The sequence below is a fragment of the Equus asinus genome, chromosome 2 (genome assembly GCF_041296235.1).
Source record: "Equus asinus isolate D_3611 breed Donkey chromosome 2, EquAss-T2T_v2, whole genome shotgun sequence".
Taxonomy (NCBI): Eukaryota; Metazoa; Chordata; class Mammalia; order Perissodactyla; family Equidae; genus Equus; species Equus asinus.
The window spans coordinates 91,151,505-91,176,530 of record NC_091791.1 but is presented as its reverse complement, the minus strand read 5'-3'; the positions used below and the strand labels follow the sequence as shown (position 1 = coordinate 91,176,530).

At 49.4% G+C, this 25,026-nt stretch overlaps 1 protein-coding gene across 2 annotated transcripts in view; it reads right to left on the bottom strand.

Moving 5' to 3' along the window:
* Nucleotides 1-2,740: 2,740 nt before the first annotated feature.
* GRID1 (glutamate ionotropic receptor delta type subunit 1) overlaps nucleotides 2,741-25,026 on the bottom strand; it is a 677,925-nt gene continuing 655,639 nt past the window's right edge. Inside the window, exons 14-17 of one of the 2 annotated variants that reach the window (XM_044759934.2) lie at nucleotides 20,665-20,831; nucleotides 14,062-14,302; nucleotides 13,711-13,801; nucleotides 2,741-3,444 (exon numbers count right to left, since the gene is read on the bottom strand). In XM_044759934.2, coding sequence (XP_044615869.1) covers nucleotides 13,712-13,801; nucleotides 14,062-14,302; nucleotides 20,665-20,831 — 498 coding nt within the window. In that variant the 3' untranslated portion in view covers nucleotides 2,741-3,444; nucleotide 13,711. The remainder of the gene's footprint in view (nucleotides 3,445-13,710; nucleotides 13,802-14,061; nucleotides 14,303-20,664; nucleotides 20,832-25,026) is intronic. The other variant, XM_044759928.2, reaches the window with a different exon arrangement.

The following is a 25,026-nucleotide window of genomic DNA, read 5'->3' as shown; positions in this document are numbered from 1 at the left end:
AAAGGATGTTCATTCCACAAGGCTGTGGGAGCAGTTCTCTGTGTGGAATGGCCCAATTCTCTCCTAGGAGTTTTCTAAGAACTTGTGTTTTACAGGAAGTTGTTAGGTTAACCAAAAATTAGAATTTCTATTCAGCCTGTCTCTCATATGGCTCCCTGGTCGATGTAGGGGGAACTCTGGATACACACTGGGTGAGGAGGGCGTGACACCACCCCCAGGCAAATCTGAGACCCACCGGGTGACAGAAGTTTCACTCATGAGCAGCCACGCCAATGGGACGGAATTCAGCTCCCGGTCGCGGTGTGCCCAGGAACAAGCCCACAGCATTGCTTCACCCCAGAGAAGAAGAGGGTATGGAGCAAAGTCACGTTTTATTATTAAACAACTTTAATCCAAAGGCTGATTATTATTTGCAGCGTCTGAAGGCACAAAATATACCTAAAATGTATGGAATAGTCTAAACAGAGTTATAAATCCAAAGAGTAAAGCATGAAAAAAAAGATACATTCTGAGCTGACACAGAAATCTGAGCCTGGAAGATTTTTTTTTTCCTAAAGAACTTGCTTGAATATCAATCATTTCCCCTCATGCCAAGGGTAGGAAATGTCAAAAGTAAGGTAAACATGGTGAAGACAAACACCATGAGGCGTCAACGTTTTTTGTAAGCAGAATACCTTTCCTTCGAGGTGTGCTTGCTCGCTCGCTCTCTCTCTTTCTCTCTCTCTCTCTCTCACACACACACACACACACACACCCCCGCATCTCTCTCCTCTCTCTCACACCCATTCCAGGCAAAGCTGTCCAAGAAGACATCTGTCGTATACCCTAGAAGTTAGGTCATCTCAGGAAAAAAAAACAGACTTGGGTGTGGGATAAGGCAGTGACCCCAGAATTTGATTTAAAAAATAGAGAAATATATAGGAAAAAATTGACCATCCAAGGCAGGGCTCCCAAAGAGCTGATGGAAACGAAATGAAGCCTGCTCTTTCTCAAGGTATCTGGAGCCCATCTAGGTGTCACCAAGCGCGGGCGCCCAGCTCCTGGCTCCACAGGCTCTGATTGGAGAAATGTCAGTGGATTGCCTCGGTAACACTCATATCAGAGATAAATCACATAATTATAAACCCTGTCCTCCCCATGGTGCCTTTAGCTGACCACGTGATGCAGCCATTCCTTACTGCTCAATCATGTCACCTGGGACTTTAGGAAAGAAATCAATCCTGGGCTAGTTATCACCCTAATAAATACATCTCTGGAGCAACTCTACCAGGCTAGAGGAGAGGCAATCAATAGGACTTTTTATTTCTCCATGACCACAGACCCGGGCTCTCAGCTCCCTGATTACTGCTGGGGTTGGGGGCGGGGAGCCCCACTCCTCTCAGTGCTGAATGTGGGCTGTGTTCACCATTCCGGCAGGTTAACAGAGCAGAACTACCTTTGTCTTCAGAAGGAGGAAAGCTGAAGTGATACAGCTCAGATTACTCAAATTGCTCTGCTCCTAATGCTTCTTTATTTGGTTCTATAGTTCAATGGCCCCAGCAAGGGCAATGGAGGGAGGTGGGGCTGTCAGGTCGTGCTGGCCTTAAGAAGCAGTTTCCCCGCAAGCCCAGGGGTAGGCCTGGGAATCTCCGAGATTATATGATGCTCTCAGCCAGGAGGGCCCCTGCTAGGGCCTGGGTCATTGCTTGAGGGCTTCTGGTCAGGAGGAGTTGGCAAAGCAGGGAGTGAGGATTCTGGCCAGGTCTGGCCCTGTTTGGCAGATTGTCTGCAAGGATTAAGACCCAGAGATATCCTTTCAGTTTTTGGGCTACGTTCCTGTGGATGGGAGTTACTCCTCTTCACATCACACAAAGTTATGCTGTTCCTTCTCTAAGAGCCAAGGCTCCTTCCTACCCGAATGGACACAGCCCCTTCATCTATTCCTGCGCTCCCCATCCCCTAGGGCACTAGTGCGCTCACCTGGGCTCCTCCCTCCTCTCTTCCAATAGGATGCTTTGATCACAATGCTTCTACCCGCTGCGTCAGTGACCACTTTTTCATCACTCACCTGGGACCACAGGTCCCAAACCCAAGGGAATATTCTCCATCTACCTGGCCTCTCCTCCTACCACCTCACCTGGTCCATATACCCGGCCTGGCATCTCCTTATCTCCATGGGCAAGGCCAAGCCCACCTCTGCCCAGCCTCCCCCGGGCAAGGATGGGGCCTGCCCTTCTCCTCTCAAATTCTGTCACTTGTTGATTCTTCCAATTAGGAAAAGAAAGTAAAAAAACAAGGCCAACAGGATGACCGTAGAGCATGTTAGCATCAAAGCGCTCAGGGACCGTCACCTCAGTATGGGCGCTTCTCTGAGGCCCACAGGACGCTGCAAACTGCAGTGGCACGCAGTGGGGTGACCAGCTTCTCCCAGATTGCCCAGAAGTGCCATGTCCCAGCAGCCTCCTCAGTCCCAGGCTGACGGGAACAGTTGATCACCCCACAGCACAGTGACCCAGGGGCCAGGTCAATGCTGGTGCAAGGCTCACCCTTTATTACTGAGAGGACTAAAAAGAAACAAGGGTCCAAGAGTGGAGGAACATGGCAGGAAACCATGGGACATGGCAGCAAGCAGCATTGGGGGCGCCTCTAAAGGGACTAGCTTGTCATCTTCCCCGCTCCCCCAGCAGGATGGGGGTCCTGACCTGTCACCCCTCCTGCCCTCAGAAAAGCCCAGGAACAGGGGGCTTCTTTGGCACTTCAGAATGATCACAAGTAATTTGCCTTTTTATTCATATAGAACAAAATTTACAAAGCCATTCATACAGTTTTTGTGTTTTTTTTTTACTGACTTCGAAAATTGGGAATATTCAAAATACACTTTTACCCCACTCCATTCTGTCATTATTTACATGTATGTACAAGAAAAATGAAAGAGTCCTTGTATGTGTGTGTGTGTGTGCGTGTGTGTGTGGTTGGTGTTGCTGTTTCCTCGTATTAAAAAGCTCTGCTGGTCGGGTGGGTGGAAGGGCAGCACGGTCAGATGGAGGTGCCGTGGGAGGTGTCCAAGGCCTCTGGGAGGACGCCTCCAGGCACGGGCTGGAAGGACATGGGGATGGGGGTCTTCACCGGGCTCTGGCGGAACAGTCCCCCGTTGGGCGACCTATGTTTGCACTGCATGGAGGGCATGGTGGCTGAGCTGCTCAGAGGCAGCGGCAGGCTGCTGCTGGGCCCTGACGACAGTGTCCGGCTGGTGCCATGGCTGCTTTGCTCCGGCAGAAAGGTGCTGACCGAGAGCTGGGTGTTCTGGTACTCCCGCGTCGGCTCCAAGGTCTGGCTGGGAGCCAGGCCCCCCATCTCCAGGGCCGAGAGCTCGATGGACGCTGCGGAAATCTGCTTGTGAGCAATGTCTTCATCCATTAGACTGTTCATGCGTCGATGGACCTGTTCCAGATTCACTTCTTTATCCTGGCGGGAAAGCACAGGGAGGTCAGGCCGAGCCCTAATGCAAGCCAAGGCTGGCTTTCTACAAACTCTGGGAGGCCTGGAGACCCCAGGCCTGTTCAGCCTGCTAGACAGTGGGTGAGCATGCCCCCATTTCTCCCTCCTCCCCTCAACTGCATGGCCAGCCCTCAGTTACCTGGGAAACCAGCAGCCTAGGACACCATCCCTAGGTAGCAAAGACCCAGCACACGGGCCTTGGCAGGATGGGCCCCTCCTCTCCACTCTGCTTAGAATTGCTGCCGTACCCAGAGCAACCCTTGGGAGAAGATGCTTTGAAGAACTGGCAGAGACAGAGGGAGAAGAAAAGAGTCCCATGGGAATAAAACGAAATGGTCCTTGAGCCCTTAATGTGCCCCCCGTATTTGCCATTTAGACTTCACAGCGCTCCAAAGACTTGGCTTAACCATCCCCACCTTATACAAAAGGAGGCGTGGGTTCCGGAAGGTTCAGTGACTTCCCAAGAATCACAGCACAGTGAACTAGAGGCAGCACTGGGAGCCTGGAGCAGAGAGTGAAGTCCTGCCTCACGCTGAGGCGTCTGTTGTCCCCGTGCAAAATCTCCAGGGAAGCCAGGGAGGAGGCAGGTCCGTGTCTGGAAGGCTCACAAGGCCTCTTTCCTGGATGATGAGGCAGGGGCATGAGGAAGGGACCTCCCAGGGCTCGGCTGACCTTCCTGGTATCATGAGGGCTTGAGGCTGCCAAGATGAGTGACCCTCTCACCTGACTCTTTCTCTGTATGCTGAATGGCATCAAGGAAATGGTTTTGTTTGTTCATTTACTTATTTGTTTAAGAAAAAAAATAGAACACACATCATTCCTTTCAAATAACCTGATGTTTTGTCTACAGTGTCAGAATAAATCAAGGAGGCAAAATTGCTTGAAATCTCCTTAAAGACCAAGAGGATGTAATCTACTTCTTTGTTTCCCCCCGGTGAGGAGGGACACATTCCAGGTGTCCATGAGTAGCCACCCCAGCTCCTTGATGAGGTGTTAGAAGTTGCCATCCTATTTTCAGGCATGAGTGCCGACGTGCCAGGCAAGGTCATGCCTACTGCCTACGCTTCCCTGATGTCAAACTCCAAGAGAAATGGCATGCCAGAGCTCAACTCAGAGCCGGAACACCACAGGCTGTCTAATGTTGGCACCAGCATAGTAGACAGAGGGACCAGTCTGCTGCCCTCCTTGGAGAGTTGTTAGAAATATCATGAAATATAGAAGCCCTAAATGTATTTGCAAAAAAAAAACAAACCAACAACAACAAAGAAGGAAGCACACAAGTCTAAGTGCCTTTCATTGGCTGATTTGAGCTCCTATGGGGCTGGAGAGAGAAGGTTCCCCCCAGGAAGTGGGAACCCTAAATACCTGATGTGAGCCCCGCCTCACAAGCGTGTCCAACCATGGGGCTAACCCCCAAGAAGTCTCAACCCAGCATTTCTCAGGCAAGGAAGCTGCCTCTGTAAGTTGACTCCTTGCTCCTAACGCCCTTTGGCCTGGAGAACGCGGGGCCACTGCTCTCTCCACAGCTTTGTTGAGTTCATGAAACTGGTACACAGAGCCTGGCTTCTGGTGGGACCCCTGCTGTCTTTCCCAGAACCCTTCCCAGGACAAGAAAACTGACAACACTCATAAGACAATGAAGAATCCATTTCAGGGTCCAGCCGGGTGGTGTAGCAGTTAAGTTTGCATGCTTAGCTTCGGCGGCCTGGCGTACGCTGGTTCAGATCCTGGCCGCGGACCTACACAGTGCTCATCAAGCCATGCTGTGGTGGCATCCCACATAGAAGAACTAGAAGGATTTACAACTAGGATATACAACCATGTACTGGGGCTTTGGGGAGAAAAAAAAAAGAAAAGAAGAGGAACATTGGCAATACGTGTTAGCTCAGGGCCAATCTTCCTCACAAAAAAATTGATTAAAAAAAAAAAGAAATGTGGGGAGGGAACTGGAAAGAACCTTAGGAAAAAAAAAAAAAAGGAATGCATTCCAGCCCAAGAGGAAACCTGAGAAGAAAGCCAACTGGTTTGAGGGAGGAGGAGACCATGGGGTGTGGCTCAGTGTCTGGTGAAAACATCAGAAATCCTTGTTACAGTCCCACGGGCAGAGCCAAGATTCCAGTGAACTGAAGCCCCACACAGCAGAGCTCAGCTCATGATGCTGGGAGGGAAGCTCTGAGTTGGGGACACCTCTGGGTGGCATGTGTCATGGGTGAAATTAGAAGAAGTAGCTGGAGAATACGAGGCCTTTTCTTAGCCTGGCTAAACATGATGTGTGCACTGTCTTTCACTGACTCCTTCAACAACTGGCAAAATATATGACCAACCAACTTCAAGTTCTCATCTTAATTACCTCACAGCATGGTTGATCCACTTCTGCAGAACCTTGCTGTGTTTTATTTATCCGTCTTCTTTTTATTCTTGCATGTGAAACTATTTTTAATAGTATTTATAACTGCCATATGGGGCACTGGCTGTTTTCGGGCCACTGAGCATCAATTCTCCCTTTCCAATAAGACCATAGTTTATTTGCTTTTGGGGAATTACTTCTTTCCCACTAGATAACAGTTTGACAGGTGCCCTGTCCACCTGTAGCCAAGAGGCAGGACCATGACCCAAGCAGGGAGAACAGGACAGAATCTGAATCCTGAACAAAGAGACTAAGAGACAGAAAATATTCAGCGTTCCATCCATTACAGAGGTAGTGCTCCACCAAACTTTCTATTCTGAGGCCATCCTCCTGGATCTTGCCTTCCAACCCTCTGGACAAGTCTTAACTCCTGCCCATCACCCAGCCTGCTTCTCCAGCCTCCTCAAGGCTGCTCTGAGCTCCTGATAAGCTTCTGATACAGCTCTTTCATCTGCATTAGCCAAGTCAGCGCCACAGCTCTGTTGGTAAATATGCATATCTACAGGCTACTTGCATTTCAAACTGTATGAAGGGTGCAAGACAGGTACCAGAGAGCCTGGAAGCTGGAGAAATTGAGAGTGAACTTCAGACACTTTTAGAGTTTAATAATGTAACCTTCTCTTTTCTTCGCAGCCAGCAAAGCTTGGAGAAGACTGGACGAGCCGATGCCCCTGCTTCTGCTCGCAGAGCCTAGAGTTTCCACGGAAGGAAAACTGATGACCATTGGTCCTGGGATCATTGGAAGAACTGGTGAGTTGCATAATCTTGCCATTTCCTCCTTTCTATTTTCTTTTCAGGGCTTTAAGGATGCTTTTGGGGATGGAAAGAAGTAAAGTTGAAGAGTAGACTAATTTGGAGGGGGAGGTGAGTGTCTTGGTCTCAGGAGGGTTCACTCTGGCTTCCGGCAGTTAGAAGAGAGAGCCTGGCCCTTTTTCTCACAGTCAACTGAACACGGGGCCAGGACAAGTATTCAGGGGATGCTCCACATTTTGCTGTGGTCTAGAGGTAGAGAAAGGAGAGCTTCCTGTCCAAGAAGGCCATAGGGAGGCAGAGACTTGAGAGTGGAGGTAGAGTGGAAGGAGCTCTCTCTACCAGATGCCAGGGAAACAAAACATAGGCAGAGCTCTGGGGGAAGACCAACCAACCAAAATCCTCTGAAGAAAAATGTGAGCCAGGGAGGTCTCTGAGAAGGGGTCCTTCCCCACTGAGGTACAGGGAGAGGAGGTTTGCAGGTGGCGCTAATAGAAGTGGTAGGCACAGGCACCGATCTAGCAGGATATGGCAGCTGTGAGCAGTTGATAAGGTAATATCAAAGCACTAGAATAAAGACCAGCCCAGAGTGTGGGAGTCGACGCAGCCCAGTTTCCCTAGAGTCAGTCTTTTTGGAGGAAAGAGCTTGAATAAATAGTTTCTTATATCCATATATTTTTTTTCTTGCCTCAGATTAAGGACAAAGGAAGCATTTCCAAGAAGGATTGCACAGCTGTGCAGTGGGTCTCAACTCCCGTTTGAGGTTACTCATTAACCTGCAACCTCTCCATCTCAGGACACAGAGAAAATGTCCACACTGATTAAACTTACTTCCCAGGGACACCTCCACACCCCAAATGGCAGTTGAGAAATTCATCCTCGCCACACCAGTGGGACCTCGCTCTGTTCAAGTTCTATTACTGTCTGTAGCCCCAACACAAGAACACACCCTGGAAGAACAGGGTGCCATCATGAGCTTCCTATATTGATTAATTAAGTTACCTGGTAAGAAAATGGGTAGAACGCAAGCAGATGCCTCCATAACCTCTCTGGAAAACAGACGCAGCCCGTTTCCTTCCGAGGCTCCTGATGTGTCCTCTAAGCTGCCTGCTTCTGCCACTATTTGGGGACCAGAGATGCAGTGCAGAGAACTGGAGAAAAGCTCTTTGCTTGGAAGCTCTGGAAGCACTGTCTCCTTGGACCACCCGAGGTCACAGATTTAACACACACTAAGTCATGTCTGGTGGCCCGTGGCCAAGCAAAGAGGAGGCAGAAATAATCTGCCTGCTCAAGGTAAGAGGTAGGAGTGATTTGAATAATTATCTATATTTTAGACAAAATGGGGCATTCTATTATGTTATGCAAATTCAAATAATGGACTTTTTTATGTGAACTACATCAGTTTACATCCTCATTATCTCAAGGTTTCGGTGTTCAACCAGGTAATGACAGCTGTGGAGACAGACTTGGAAATTTGCTGCGCCTGCATTAATTTACTGGAGGTAACTGACCTAGCCAGACATCCCTAAATATGACATAAAATTCACTGACTGCATTTATCCATGAATCCGGCCAAATTCCAGCCCTGCATTTCTCACCTCCTATTAAACATAACGACAGATGCACCAACAGAGGTTACTAGGGACCCTCTCTGAGGCATTGTCTTGCTGAGAGATAAAGTTCTGTAATTAAGTCGCTGTTCACCAATGTGGAAATAATACAGTGTATTGGAAAGCAGTAATTAACCCAACTATCGTCTCTGTAACAGCCAGTTACACGTGGGACTCATTAGAACTGACTTTGTTTGGAGTCCAACGGCTCCTACTTTCAGTTGGGCAGGAATAAAATAGGGTGTGGGACTTCCCACCTGACTGGAATGCTTCTAGGAGGCGTTCTCTTGTTACCACTGGGACCAACTAGGTGGTAAGTGAGACCCAACAGCTAGGAGAAATGCCATCAACCTGATCTTCTTAAGTGTTGCTCCAAAGACTTGCCCCACCCCAAAGGGCTGGGCTGGGGGTCTGAGAGTAATGGTTGTGTAAGAGCAAAGAAGCTGAACGTTAAGTAAATGAAGTGGTCACAGGAGACAGTGCAGGGTTTCAGATCATCACGAGAAAAAGTTCTGATGGGCTCCATCGCAGATTTTGTAGGGGAGGGCAATGAGAAGAGAGAGTTCGTGAACACCTCCCATCACAGGTGGTCACAGTTTGTGTACATGGGGTGAAGAGACTTGCTCAAGTTGACACAATTCCACAGTAAGTGGAATGTCAGGATCAGAGTCCACATCTATCTGACTCTAAAACCTGACACCTTTTCCACTATTCCAGGCTGTGCGTTCCCAATTTCCTCTTGGAGGGATGGTGCAGACCAGTTTTTTCCTTTTTGGCAGGATATCAAAAGAACATGTGGAGCTTCTAGAAATTATAGTTGCCCAGATCTACCTAATATGACGCTTTGGGGGACAGAGCGCAAGCATCTGTATTTCTAAAAAGCTCCAGGATTAATCACCTCTGATGTGCAGACAGAATTGGAAGCCACTGATCCAAGTGCAGTGATTACACAACAATTTAACACTAATAACGTTTTCTTTACAGGAGCCCAGACTGGTTTATTCATTCAATAAACACTTCGGAGCTCCTACTACCTGATGGGCTAGTATTCTTGGTAAAGTACCCGTCTTGGTCCCTGGCACATAGCAGGCGTTCAATAATTCAGTTTATTCATCACCCTTAACAAGAGGTTCCACTCATTCAGAGACTGGGCAAAGTGATGGGAAAGCAGGGGTGGGGAAGCGCCAGCAGACTTGAAGCAGAGACAGGCAAGTAAATCATGAGCGGCAATTCAGAGTCACACCCAGCAAGAGTGTATACACAGAAAGGTGACCCGTGGAGGTGGGCAGGGGAGGTTTTATGGAAGGAAGTGATGTCTGAGCTGGGTTTGAGATACACACTGGTGTCTGATAAGCGTCCAGTGTTTTCTCACTGGAAGGCTCCAGGCTAAGGGCTGAAACACACACTTGCTCTCCTCACCCTCATGTGAAGTGGTCTGATGTCAGCAGTGTGGCCATTGGGCCAGATTTAGTTTTCAGCAGAAGAGAGAAACTGGGGTCCAGAGTATGTAAATACCTTGCTATGAGCCAGGAGCCTCGCTCAGGAAAGGCCTCTCAGTTACACCCTTCCTTCTCCAAACCCTCTAGCAAATGCTAGGTAGGAACGCCTGCTCCTGCACACGTCCAACGGAAGGCCAAATAGCAGACATATCTTTCATATCTCAGTTCAGCTCCTGCCACTTCTGAGTCCCATTCCTCCAGGGAGACAGATGCCTTCCTCAAATGTCATTGAAGAGAGTCAAGGAGAGTTAAGAAGATAACATGTCATTTTCCTGGCACAGAGAAGGGGCCCTAAGACATGACTCATCATCCTCACATCCCTTACTGCCCATCACAAGGTCCTTTAAGGGAGTAGCCCCTTGGCCACCAATCCGCAAGCAGTCTCATGGGGCAGGTGCTGCATAAGTCACTTTAGACATCTTCCCTCATTGAACCTCAGGGTGACACTATGAGGTTGGCATAAATTGGCAGGGAAAAGATACAGGAGAGAAAAATCTCTACGTGGCGTTGAAGAAGCATCAGAGGAGTGGAGGCAGAGAAGGGTGTTGAGCCAAAGGGAGTGTTTCTAGGATCAAATCTTCCATGGTGAGCAGGAGTGCATCCTAGGGGCATGCAGATGGAAGCCGGCCCACCTGCTGGAGCAGAGGGGCCTGGCTGCCACTCTGCCACTGCTGCCTGGCCACCCTGGCCCCAGTCAGCTCCTATCTACGGGGGAAGCAGGACCGAGGGAGGGCAGGCAAGGCAGGAAGCAACAAGCATTCCAAGCTCCCAGCCTAGTGACGGATGATTCATCCCTCACCCCTCATGTCATCTCCTATTTGTGCAGTTCTCATCTTTATTTCATGAATATTTTATTCTCAGAGCAATGGCTCCACTTCCCCCATAAATCTAGCGAGTGGCTCTTGACTGCGTCTGCGGAGCTTGGCGCATCACCTGCATTGGGTAACTACATAATCGTCTGATTCCTTAGAAAAAAATATGAGCTCAAATCCACATGAATATTAAGGGGTTGAACACACATTACTACTCTTCCTCAAGTAGGTGTCTAAACGCTGAAGACATCCCAGCATAAGCCATTAAACATGACTAGGACGCCACCCAAAGACAGGTTTCTAGCTCTTAAGAAATATGGCCAATGTCCCAAAACGAAGCATTCTAAGATTAACCAGACACTCTCGCCTAATTGCAAATGCTGCTCCATAAAACATGGGCAACCAGTAACACAAAGTAGTCCTAGATGAAATACCATCATTATTTGTTGAAGGTTTTAAAGATATGCTTTTAGGGGCTGGCCCGGTGGCATAGTGGTTGGGTTCCCACGCTCTGCTTTGGTGGCCCAGGGTTCGTGGGTTCGGATCCCAGGTGCTCATGAAGCCATGCTGTGGTGGCATCCCACATACAAAGTAGAGGAAGACTGGCATAGATGTTAGCTCAGCAAGAATCTTCCTCACCAAAGAAAAGGAGAACAAATATGCTTTTAAAATCCTGTTGCTTCAACCCCTTTCCTGGTTCCTATTCCCTTTGTGATGAGTCCAAACCCCCTGGCATCTGAGTCCTTCAGAGCAAGGCCCTGCTTCCTACCCCAGCCTCCTCCACCCCCATTTCCTTGCTGATGGTGATGCTCCAGCCTGCAGAGCTCCGGGAGGGGTGGTGGCTTTGTTTACCCCCATGCTGTTCACCCTGCCTGAGGGGAACTTCCAACCTCATCTGTAGCTCTAAGATTTGTACCAATTCTTCAACAGTCAGTTCGAACAAACCCAAGCCCTACAAACTCTTCACTAACTAGTACCCCTACCCTCCATGCCCCACCACACGCTGGCTGGGCTGGGTACCCCTCAGAACTTCCAGGGTACCTCTGCTTGCTTCCAGATGGCTCTGATCAACAGGATGGACTGACATCTCTGCCACATCTGCCTATGTGGAGGTAAGCCCCCTGAGGACAGGGGCAGTATTGCTATAGGCAGAGTCATTAAAGGAAGAAGGGGAGAGAGAGAAAAATTTCATTTGAGAATCAGAAACCCATAAAAATAGGAAAAAGATGGAACATTTCCTCTTTTTTTTACTATGCAGCTCTTTTTAGCAACCCAGAAGAGACTGGAGGAAAGGCAGCTAGTGTGCTTTTCCAACCTGTCTCTTCTCCGGTCCTTGTTCCTATCTAGAAGTAGGTTGGCAGCCCAGGGAAGAAAGTTCCACATTTTCTAAGCTGAACCAATGTCTTTCATCTTCTCCTCTTGTGCCTGTGATTATGGGCTTATGCAAAAGCCAGAAAGGAAGATAGGATGCTAGGTCATCCCTTGGTCTCCTGGTCTTTCTCTGTCTTTCTCTCTTTCATTTTGCCTTCTGTGTCTCTCAATGATCAATCTGTCTCTCAATCCTTCTCTCTCATACACACACACACATACATGCACACACACACATCATGACAATTCATTCTGTGCTGTCCAGGCTAAACACTGTCACTAAACACTGATGTAGGCGATGTGAAGGGACATGACTGGAAGCAGACAAGGACTTCCAGACCAGAGGAAGGATGGCCTCTCCCAGTACGTGGCTCACAAGACATTCTGGAGGGCTGAGCCTGTGTCCCCTGGGCCCCCATTCTGCCCACACCATCCCAGGACAGCGCAATGCTTGCTCCATGGCAATACGATGCTCCCCAACCTGGAAAACCCCTCCTGCTCCCCTGATCTAGCGGGCATTTGCACAGAAGAAATCAGGCTGCAGACTTAGGCAAAAAACACAACCAAAAACAAACAACAAGGAGAGTGGGAGCCATGTGAGCTGGTCCTCCCTAGTCCTACTGGGGGTGGCTCCAGGGCCACTCCACTCTGGCTGCCCACTGATTCTTCTGTGCAGATGGACCCGAGTGATAAGCGGATGAAAGGTGTCCTGGCCACAACATAGAAAGAGAGCTGACACGAGTAGCTGTTTGTGGCCCTTGCTTAAAACCACACATCAGAATCATCCACTGGCCCTCCCAGCGACTTCTTTATAGAAAATTTTCCAGGAGCAGAAGCTTGGGATGGAACCATGAACTGTTCCTTTCAGCGGGTTTTCCTTAAATCTCTACCCTCCTTCTCTCCTGTGGCCCAGGGGTGACAGGAGAGCCACCGAGGCTGTGGGAGACCCAGGTGTTGCATTTCCTTACATGGAAGTATACAGAAAGCACAAGAGGAAGATGGATGTCCCCAGAACATTGCAGACACGCTGAGGCAAACAGCAAGCTCCCTCCAGCAAACAGTGTGATGACAGAGGGCTCACTGCCTGGAATGAATGAAGAGCATGTCCTCACCACCATCCCTGCCGGGGCCCCATCACAGACTGACCTAGGAGGGTGTGGCTGGCCGGTCTCTCCAGGCTGCAGAGATGGTGGCCACCGCAACGCTGCCTCCTTGGATTTGGTTTGGTTACTTTACTACTTCTTGTTTGACATGTATCAACATAAGTATAAGTGGAGCTGTGGTTGTACAAGTAGCTGAGGTATATGCAGCACATAGCAACACCCTACAATGGAGTAGCTGGGCTTGGGCCATGATGCCCATGTGTGTGTTTCTGCTGGTAGAGCATCATCACCAAATGACACTCCTGGCCACCCTCCCTTAGAGGAATTGTCTCCAGGGGACCTTGGTGAAGATTGCAAATAAAAAAACAAAATGAGCTTGAAGAAGAGGAAAACCCCAGTGAGAAGGAAGTGTGAAGGCAGAATCAGCTTGCAGTTGGTGTGCACAGGGAGGGAGGTGTGCCCAGAACCTGGAGTCTGGACAGAGCCACAGTGTTCATTGTGCTGGGGATGCCCTGGAGGGACATGGGCCAGGCCGGGCCCTGCAAGGAGGAGGGAGAGAGAGAGAGGAAGGGGTGGTAGGAGGATCAGGGGCCGGTCCCCACTCACACGCTGGGAGAGCAGGGCCCCATGGCCCTTGGGGAGAAGCCAAAGAGAACCAGGAAGGAATGCAGTCTCCTCTCTTACCCTACAGTTGGTCTCTCCAGGTCAGGGTGGAGGCACATGGGCAGGGCAGGGTGGGGAAGGGCTCTCTGGCGCTGCTCATGCTGTACCCGCTCTATAGATAAATACAGGACTTTAGTGGCCATGGCTGGTGCCTTGGCACTTTGTGCAAGCATGAAAACATCCCTTACATTTGTCCTCTGGCCTTTAAATCAAAATAAAGCAATGACAGCATCCCCCAATATAAAACACTGCAGCATCCAGACCGGTGACTCTGGTAAATACTAACTGGGAGCAAACCGCCCACCGAGTGGCCCAGGGTGACTGTCCTGCCTCTAGGCTTTGGAAAAGAGACACAGGACCCAGGGCACAGACCTCTTTGGGGGTCTCCTGGTGGCACCGGTTGCTGTTCCACCACAACTCCAGGGCGGCCACCAGGCAGGCAAGGAGGAGGCCGATGGCCAGGATGCAGAAGACCCCGGCAAAGCTGTGCAGCTTGAGGGATTTGCCATCAGTCTGGGCACTGGCGTGGCTGCTGAGGTCGCAGCGGCCTGTGTGTGGCCACCACTTCTGCTTGAGCACATCCAGGTCCCCGGTGTCCTGCAGCTCCAGGATCCTGTAAGACACAGTCCAGGTGAGCCGCAGCCACTGACATCATGAACACAGCCAGGGGGGCCCTGGCCCCTTCCCTACTATGCTAGGTCCTCTGCAGACAATGCTGAACCATCACAGCGGCCCTCTGCCTCCCAATCCTTTTCTCCTCCCAATCCGTTCTCCACTCCACAGGAAGAGTACTCTTCCCAAAATACACATTTGGTTTTGTCACTCTCCTCCTCAAAAACCTCAGTGCCCTCTCCCACCCTGTCCCACTGCCCATGGAAAGAGTTCAAGAGCAGAGCACATAAGGGCCCTTCACATGGGACCCTGGGGCAAGCTCTGAGGATAAAATTGGGGGATACAGAAATGGATGCAGCAGACCCTCAGACTGTGGACTTAGGATGTCCATGCTTACGAAAATGCTTTCTTTCAAACCTCAATAATTATAGCCTAAGTCTCTCCCACTAGAACTGACCAAATCATTCACTCATTCATTCAACTTGAGGTGAACCTGCATTGGGCCAGGCACGATGTTCAACACTGCTGAGCCCGCAGTCTAGAGACACATACACAAACAGGAAAACAGTTAGAGCAATCAGTGTGCAAACAGAAGTTGTGACCAATACAACGAAAGGAAAGTAGAAGTGCTAAGAATGGCGCACCGGGAGGGTGCCCCAGACTGGAGGGTTCGGGAAGACCGCATCAAGGAGGTGACAGGTAAGCAGAAACCTGAAGGAAAATTCGTCATAAAATAGCTCACACTCGTCTAGCACATGCTGTGTGCCAGGAGGTATCCTAAGTACTTGAAAAATAGTGTTTAATTCTCATGTCACCCCTTTGAGATGGTTATTTCCATCTTCCCATTTTTTACAGAGAAGGGAATTGAGGCACAGAGAGGAGAAATAGTTTACCAAGGTCACCTTGTGCTTGACAAGGATGGCATTCAATGAGGAGGGGGAAGAACCTTCTCAAGACTAGAACCTTGTTTAGAAGTCTTGTCCGGAGTACGTACTTGGCACATCTGAGGGGCTAATATGTGGCCAGTGAGGATGGAGAGCAGTGGGCGAGGAGGAGGACGGTGTGAAACAAAGAAAGCAGAGCAGGCAGGGCCCAAGAACATGGGCTCTGAGAGGGTATGAGAGGGAGCCAGGATTTTATTCTGCCTGAACCCCCTGCTGCTCCCATCCTCCCCAAGTAGCTGGCTGGATAGCAGTTTTCCTTGTGGCCGTTATTTCATGGACTTCCTCTGTAACGCAGTGAGCTGGTGGGAGCTGGTGGTCCCCAGGCTCTTCATATCCAAGCTTTTCCATTGGGGAAGGGGCTTTTTAAGCCTGGTCCATGGTGATCTATTCAGCTGCCAACACCTTCAGTGACCTCTCTGAGCCCCCTGGGTGTGCACAGTTCGAGAACCCCGGTTCTTCGTAGCCACAAGCTCACTGCCATCTGGCCAGTCTCTGCCCTGGACCTGCTTGCAGGCCAGCTATGACCACAGGCTAAGGCTGAGCTCAATTACCATGCAGGGGCTGTGACTGGTGGAGAGGGTGGGTGACAGCCCAGAGGGCGTCCCCTGACCCATCAGCTTCATGAGCCCAGCATAGCACAGCCTCCTGCTGGCTGGGAACAGCCTAGCTCAGTGCAAAGAACAGGCTTTGGAGGCACCAGATCTCAGCTGGGTTTCCCCAGGCAAGTGATGCCCCTGCTAACCTCGGCTTCCTTATCTATGCAACACAGACCCACAATCCCCAGTGGATGAGCAGATCCTTCAAGACAGGGACTCTGGGTTACTCTCGTTTTCCCCAGAGCAAGCACAGTGACCGGCACAACCCGGGCTATCAGTAGACGTCTGCAGCATCAATAAATCTGTGAAAGTATCAGCTGAATCATGAAACTATTCTAAACTAAAATGGACATGGTGAGATGATGAGATAATACCCATTAAGTGCCCACGTTAAGGACACGGATCAGCAAAAAAGGCTTAGAATGTGACTGTGTATGCTGGGTCTTGGTCGTTGAGCGAAACATATATTTATCCATGTATTTGCGTGGCTTGGGGTTGTGCTCAGTATGCTGTTGAGCACCATAAGTCTATGGCATGGCACACCCCATGATTAACTGGGTAGCTGCAGTGTCCCGCTACCTCCACGTGGCTCAGGTCATGTTAAGGAAGCTGCCTGATGTATGTCCACTGGCTCATGCTCACCAGCTGTTAATTAAGTCCCTGCCAGCAGGGCTGAGTAAGCTGGGCCTCCGGGCCATTATGGGAACCGCAGGGCTGAATATGCAGGACCCCAGGGCACTTGAGAAGAGCATGGAGACACAGCAGAGCTTTGTGTTCATTGGCACAGATTCTGCTCTGATGGACATCAGCTCAAGCCCAGACGCTGCCATCACTCTAGCTATGTTATGAAACCACTCAGCTTTAGCTCTCTCATCTCTGAAATCTGAGATCATAATAAATGCACCTACCTCACACAATCATTGTGACAAAATGAAAGCAGGGAACACATGCACATGTGGACCCCTCAGCTCAAGGTCTGGCAAATCATAAGAGCCCAACAAAAGCTGGTTGATAGCTGCCCAGGCTGATGGCCATATGGACCAAGAGCCCTAACGGTCTGGCATGTACATAGCTGCCCCTTATTGAGACTACAGCAGGGACTGACCATTTTACATTGTTTTAATCCTCATAATGGCCTTCAAAGTAGCTCTTAACTATGTTTGGTTTATGTGTTGAAGACCTGAGGCTCAGAATCTAGGTGACTGGCCTAGGGTCACACTTGGAAAGTGGCAAAGATGCTCTTCAGGGTTGGGTGGTGCTGACCCGGGAGGCCACGCTCTTTCCAGAACGCCAGGTTGCTAAGTCAGAACTCTGAGGTTCTAGCCTAAGGGATGGCAAGACTCTGGCCCGAGCACAGCTGTGGGGCTGGATGCCCACTCCTCTGCTCATTGCCTGCAGCATTGGGCACGCTCCTGAATTTTGCTGATGCTTCTCTTCTTCCTGCTCCTTATAATTGTATGCATCTTTTATGCCCAATATTATTCCAGGAAGAACGTAAGGAGATTTACCGGGAAACATAGAATAAAAACAAACAAACAAACCAAAAAGAAAATTTAAATATATAAGCGACAGAGGAAAGATAAAACAAGTCCCAGGCACGAAGTGACTCCCGGCGCGCGGCTAGACTAATGCACACGGTGATAATCTATACTCTTGCTTCTGCGTAAGCTGGAGCGATAATAGCCACTTCCTGAAGCCAGTTGTTCTCTTTCCCAGACAGATATAATTGCAGGTGCTTTCCCTCAGTCAATAGTTGTGGAGCCTGCTACACAGTAGGTGCGCTACAAATGGCTGTTAAGTTGTTAAACACTTATTGAATGCCCACTCCGCATGCCATGGTCCACAAAAGGCTGACAGCACTCAACCACCGCCATACATGCACGTAAATCGTAGCCCATAGATCCTGTCCTCTGCCAAAGCAAGGGAGCATAGCCATATTCAAGGCAACAGCTTAGTTCCCAGGACTAAGGGAAAGAAGGTTACAGCAGTTCCGGATAAGCCTGGGCTCTGTTATTTACACGGGACCCTTTTTCTGTAAATGGTATGGAGCACTGCTTCCTGGACCTACCGCCTTCCTCTTCTGGGGCGTGTCACAGCTAGGGCAGCTCACAGCGCTGTGTGCACCGTACAATGGAGCCTCTTAACCACCCATTGGCAGCAGTGAGTTGGCAATATGAGGTGTGAGTGTTCCCTCAATAGACACCCGTCTGCCCAGGGAGAGGAGGGGAGGTGTTTCCAGCCCAGAAGGGGTGCAGCACAGAGACAGATGACAATCGTGGGAGAGACCAGCACGCCTACGGGGGACATTTACCTACAGTGACAGAGCACATGGCCTTCGGATGGAAGCAAAGAGTAATAAATTACTTCTCGCCAGAATAACAAGGAAACTGGACTTTTGTGTATGGTGACCACTGGGATCATGGAACAGTCCACAGGGTCTCTATTGGGAGACACTTTTAATAAAACTTCACTGTCAGCGAGTGGATAGATAATGCACAGGCCTGTTCCAGGGCAAGCCAGCCTCTCCGAGACCCCATGCCCCAACCTAGTCCGTTGCCTTCTGGAGCCACACAAAGGACATCCAAGTCCTTCTGCACTCAACAAGCCTTATGATATTGGAGGCCAGCAACCACCCCCAGTCCCACTCCTCTTCTCCAGGCTGAGCATTCTCAGGTCCTCCTCCCAGCTAGTTTGAGCCCCTGCTTCCCTGACCCCAGTGAGTACCCCAGCCATGAACGGAGCTCGCTCCTCCCTTTAGCACCTGGATGTTCACCGCAGCAGACTTTCAGGAGATCTCTGAGCAGCGCTAGTGCACAGGGACTCCAAACTTCTGTCGCTGGGGCCCCTGTGCTTCCGTGAGCACCGTCTTGGGGCACATTAGCTGTCTTGGTGGTGTGGCTGCTGTGTTGGCCTCACAAGCTCCCTTACCATCTGTTCCAGAGAGGAGCTCACAGGTTGATGATCTGCAGAATGCGCTGAGCCTCCCGTCTTGCAAAACCAACTGCCATAAACCTCAACACCACCAACATATTACACATCCTGGAGAGAAGCCATTCTTTCTTCATGCCTTTAATCTGAGTAATTGATAAATCACTTCTCCCCCTTCTCTCCTGTCATCGCTCTCTGCTCCAGGGAGCAAAGGGAGGCACGGAATGTATACATGACTAAATTCTAGAGAAAATCCAAAAGCCTCATGTAATCTAATTAGTTCTATTCCTTTTCCCAGTTTTGCAAATGAACCACGAATGGATGGGTCACCTGCCCTCCTCTTCAGCTTTTCTCTGATGGGGCGTAGGCTGAGGTGCTCATGATCAGAAGAGCACAATCAACATCTAGGAGGTAGGAGAAGGGAGGTGGGGGGGTTCAGAGAGCCGACAGCAATGTCGGCAAAGCACTGGGGCTCAGGGGACCTGGATTCTCGTCCCAGCTCTGCCAGCAGCTGGCTGAGTGACCCTCAGTGTCAGTTACCCTCTCTGAGCTTCTTGAGGATGTTAAAGGGATGATCTCTAAGAACTCTTGTCCCTCCTAAAGAATACTCCAAAAGGTACTAGAATGCTTGCTTTAATTAGGCAAGTGGAGGTTGCCCCTAAGTCTGGGCACCATGCTGGCCTTTTCACATGGACACTTCTGCCACATTTTGGATTTTGGTAGACCAGGGCCGAGCCTGTCCTTAGAGCTTCCTCTCTGGGCTCTTTGTCTACCAAGATGTCACTCCACACGCATGTGTGAGTATTGGGTTCAAGGCTTAAACTAGGGACCAGGACCACTGTTAGCAGGATGGATAACAGGAAAAGGCACTGAGCTTACTCATGCTCTTTACTTTCACCTTCTCTGGCAAGGCCAGGTCCCCTGGCCAAGGGCTAAGTTAAGCCCCTGTGGCAGAAAATGGGGGTGGGATGATGAGAGAGAATTTTTCTCAGGGAGGCCGGCCAGGTGTCCAGACTGAGCTCTTGGAAACTTGATCATGCCCAAGGGTCCAGAGATCAGGGTCAAGTGCTGGACTGGGATCACCAGGTCACACGGGAGGCTAACCAGGCCTATGTGACCGAGACACACTGTATTCACTTCTGGCAAGGGGTGTCCATGTGCCTTTGCTTAAGCTGGAACATTTCTGTCTACACAGCCCCCCTCCCCACCTGCCCCCCAAGACATATGCTAGGATTCATTACTAGGAAGCTGATCTGGGGAGGATGGGCAGGAGGCAGGTAATTAGCCACTGTCCACTCTCCGCAGTGGAGGGCTGGTCCCTTCCCTACCCAGCAGCCAGCATCAGCCCGTGTGCAGGTGGACGTGGAGATGCCCCTTTGACTCCACTTTTTTTCAAGTCTCCACGTTGACTCTTCCCACTTTGTAGATACGTCTATCTTAAAAAGTGATAATTAGGCCCTTGCCAGGTCCAATTAATTATTCATTTAATTTTAAATTACTGGGCCCATCTGGCTAACTCCTAGTCACCCCTCAGGCCTCAGGTGTCACCTCCTCTGGAAAGTCCTCTCTGGCCCCCTGGGTCTGGTCAGATGCTCTCCTCTACCCTCCTTCTCCCCAAGCACATCCTCCCTGACTCGCTTACTGCCCTGCTGGTATCACCTACTCGCAGTAGAATTTCCACCCAGATCCACGCTTGTATGGGAAGGGACCTTATGCTTCCTCTTCTTTATCCCAGGACCTGGCACAGGACTAGTTGGAGATAGGAAGAAGCTGATACATAGTCGGTGCTGAGGAAAACGTGACGAATAAAGTTTGTGTTTGCTCTCATCCCCCACGAGAAGTTAACTCTCCAGCTCCAGTACGGCTGCTGGAGTCACCTCGCTGACCGTGCCTACCTCTGGGAGAAGAGGTCCCTGTAGGGGCTGCCGTGCTGCAGAGCGATCCCGTAGCCCTTGCTGCTGACGCTGTTGCTGATGACGGTCACAGAGCAGTCGTCATCCGTCAGGGCTGCATACTCCACCACAGCCACATCCCACAGAAAGGCGTAGTTCCCCTTCTTTGCCTAAAAGATCAAAGTCACCGTGAAGTCAGGTGGGCGTGCCCTGCTGTATTAGTTTTGAGTGGCAAGTCATCGCAATGGTGGGATTTGAAGCAGCCCCTTCTGAATGATCCTCCTGCCTATCATCCAGCACAGCAAACTTTCCTCCCATATTTTTGGCTACAAATCCCACCACTGGTTGATGCCACTGATGGTGGTTAGACGGAAAAGGGTGTGATGCTGCCTCAGTAGGCTCTGGTGCAGCACATCTCACAGAAAGAAAGGAGGGGAAGATGAGCTGTAGGTGGGCTCTAAGGCTCGACTCCTGGTCACAGTGGCATAGACCTGTTTCTCAGATTGGTGGACTCATCTTGGAGAACACAGGAAGTCTGACCCCAGGGAATTGAGATTTTCCGATCAGAGATTTCGGAGGAGAATAATAGTCTCCATTTAATATTTCTACCTAGAACTTGACTGAGCCCTGCTTAGGATCAATGTGGGAGATGGCCCTAGGTTCAGCACCCCCAAATGGCCAGGACTTAATACCTAAGTCGCAGGCTTGCTCTGCATGAAGGAGACCCAATTAAGAAGAGGGTCCTGATTGTTATGATGCCACGCTGGGTTTCTGCCACTTGTCTTTCACTGCCCACAAGAGAGTGTGCACACACATACACAAACACATACATGTGCCCTCAGGCACACACATTTATATGCGCACATATATACATGCATGCACAGGTACACACATGCACAAACATACATGTGCACGCTCGCGTGTGCACACACACAGGAGCAGATTTCTCCTGTCAGTGTTTCCATATCAATGCTATAGTTGCAGATTATTTCATCAGGAATTCACCTACAGCCATAGCGGAAGTCTCACACCATCACACTCACCCACAGCAGTCACTCAATTCTATCCTGAGCCATAATTCTGACTTTGCCTAGAGTTTGGGCACTCAGAAGGAATGTGAGTTGCTCTGCTTTTTGGAAGAAGATGCAAACGAGACATTGGCACTTGGCCAGCTTAAAATAGAGCGTAATGCTCTCAACACAGCAAAGTGCCTGGTTTTAATTCTATGGTGAGCACACAGACGCTTCTTTGCCTGTTCCTTTCCTCCTACCACAGCTCATTCGGGATGCTGGAAGACCTCAGTCAGGGCTTGGTGGCATGGCTGAAACATCACAGACAATGATCAGCCAAAGTGGAAAGCTACAAGCTTCGTGGCATTGTCAAGGGCATTGTTCTGGTCTCCTGCCTTTATTCAGTTGAGTCTTCATGTTCATTGACACTTTCCAAAGAGTGCCATAGTGGCTTAGATGAAGCTAGTTAAGACTTCACTTCTTTTGCGACCCTAAGTGTCCTTGGCCCAAAATGGCTCATTTTTTCACCAGAAGTTTTTCATCGGAAGGATTTGTTGGGTAGAGTGTGGCCGCCCCCAGCAAGAATAGGCTGCTCCTAGCCATTCACATAATTTTGCCCAACGACCTTCTAAAAAATGACACACACCTGTGCCACCCATTGGCTTTCCCCTCAGGGAGCAATCCACATATTACATCAAGCCTCTTACCTCGGCCAAGCCAATTTCAGAAGTCCCAAAGGACTCTGACCCAGGTTGCAAAATTACACTCATCTCTCTCCCTCCACATGGGAAGATAACAGTCTTTGAAAGTTTTTCCTGCCGGCAAACATGTTTTCTCATGAAAAGATATAAATTCCCAACCTCTTAGTAACCGAGTTTCTCAGCAAAATGTTGACTTATGACCTAATATTTGGCTTCAGTCTGACTTTGGAGCATTTCACATCCATGCTCACAATTCGACATGACAATCAGACATTGTTCTTTGTACGATTTCAAAAGTGCATGTCATGTTGAAGGAGGAATTAAGATCAGATTTGTTTCTACCTTTCAAGGGATGTTCCAAGAAGGAAAAAGAAATAAGCTGGCCCAGATCGAGTAGAAACTGACTCTGGTGAAGTCCTGGCATGGACACTTCAATGGGGTGCTTGGCTTCCTACAAGTCATAAGCATCTGTGACTCCAGTTTGGGCTGAGTGACAGGTGAGCACAGCTGCATGAAGGAAGCTGCATTTACAGTCCTTCTGGCCTAAGCTGAGAAGGCAGGAAGCATATGGAAGGGATGCTGACAATGTCTCAGCCGCACATCCCTGCTATCCAGGAAGGTTGTCAAGAAATAAGGGGAAAGTAGAAGATCTCTTTCTGGAGCTGCTGAATGACCCCAGACACTCAATCTCCCCATTCATAAACAGGGATTAAACTTACTATCTTATGTCTGCTTCAGGAAGCTTGTGGCTGGATCCCTAATTACCTGATAATACCAGAATGGGGAGGCTGACATGCCACATCTCACATGTGAACCAAATCAGAGGCTCCAACTGCAGGGGACCAAAGTAGATTGTGGAAATATGGAAATGTACCAAATCCCCAGCATCCCTCCTCAGTATCCCAGAGCTTCCTAGATCCTCCCCTCTTAGAGCCACGCTGAGTAAAATGCAGAAGCTAAACCTTCCCCGGGCTTCCTAAGTCCATCCGTTTCCAGGAAAACTCTCTGGACCTTGCAGACATCTCCCCAGTCTTCCCAGTGTGTCACAGACCCAGTATAAGACAGGAGGCTTCCTAGGTCTGACCATGCTCTCAGAAACACTCCAGATCCCAACTATAAGAGACCCAAACACCCCAGCCATCATGTTCACGTCCCCTTTATACAGACCCTGTTCTTGCCCCCATGCAGAATGAGCTCCACGCACCCCCCAAAATTCTAAGATGTGCCTCTTCCTTTTCTAGGATCGGAACCGGTTTTCCACATAGCCCCCAATAATTATGTATCCACCTTCTTATCTGGTGCTTCTTGTCCACAAAGTTTGGGTTCTTCATATTTAGGGGATGCTGAATATATCAGAAATCTGCCTCCAGGAGAGCCAAGAATTTCCTCTCTTTCTCTCCCCTCCGTGGCAAGCTCATCCTCTTTCTTTCTTGAGTCTGAGCATTTCCCCCATCCTGCTTGAGGCTGAGCCCCTTCTTCTGCACTGAGCCTCAGATCTATTCTCCATATATTCTCCACAGCATTCTTACCCCTCGCCCTCTGCTCTCCAGCCCCTCACCTATGGCAGAGACCCCTCCCCCTCTGAGACATGTGCCATTTCCTATTTATATCAACTACTCCTTTCTGTTGAGGATTTTTTTCCCAGTCTCTTGGGAAAACAGAGTGTTGGCAGGAATCTAGCGTGCCATTGGCTGTTCCTCCCAGAGGGAGAAGGGTGAACCCGGACACCATCCTATGGCAGCCCGGGAGTCCCTCGGCCAAATGGCACAAGAGATCTTTAGAGTGGGCTGGTTTCCCATTTCCTGTTCATACCAACATTCTTCCTTGTGTCTCCCAGTCCTGTCCATTCCCTACCCCCCAGGTGGCTGCACGGAGTGAAGGAGGATGTTATCTGAGAGCAGGCATGATAGGCAGGGAGCTGTTCACAAATTGTTGATATTTATTTCATTATGCCTAAAAGAAAAAAGTGACACCACAGATTTGCATTCTGCATTAAAACAAGAATAAATATTGTATTTCACCTCTTTAATGGGTTAAATTACCTTTATCTGGTTGGCCCATTTATAATATTAAATGTATTCTGATTTCTAATCACTGATTTATCATGCATCAATGCCTTGGAGAGTGGCTGTTGGAAAATTAGGCCGGAGACAAGGCGGGTTGATTCAGCCAAGCCTCCCACAAGCCCTTAGTGTTACGCAGAGCCTCAGTGGGCATAGAAACCCAGAGAGTCCTTCAGGACTAGCTCTGGCGTCCTAGGATTAGAGCCCAGGATTCCTCCAGGGGCCGTGGGAGGCATTCGCAGATCATCCAAGAAAGTGGAGGTTTGAAAGTAATATGGTCTAGAAACAAAATTTGATACTTCCACAGTGTTTTTTTTTTCTTAATTGATAACATCCAGCATTGGTGAGGTTGTGACAAAATGGGCATGATCTTTCACACAAGAGGCATCACAGAATGACAGGACCCTTTGGGAAGTAATGCAGCAAAACAACATGAACATTTAAAACTGCACATGTCCTTTACCCTAGCAAATTGGGAACTTCACCTCAAAAGTAAATCAATGTATTTACTTTTGAATTAATAATGTCAAATAATGTAAATGTCAATAAAGTAAATCAATGTCATATGGATTGTAAAGATATGACAGATAT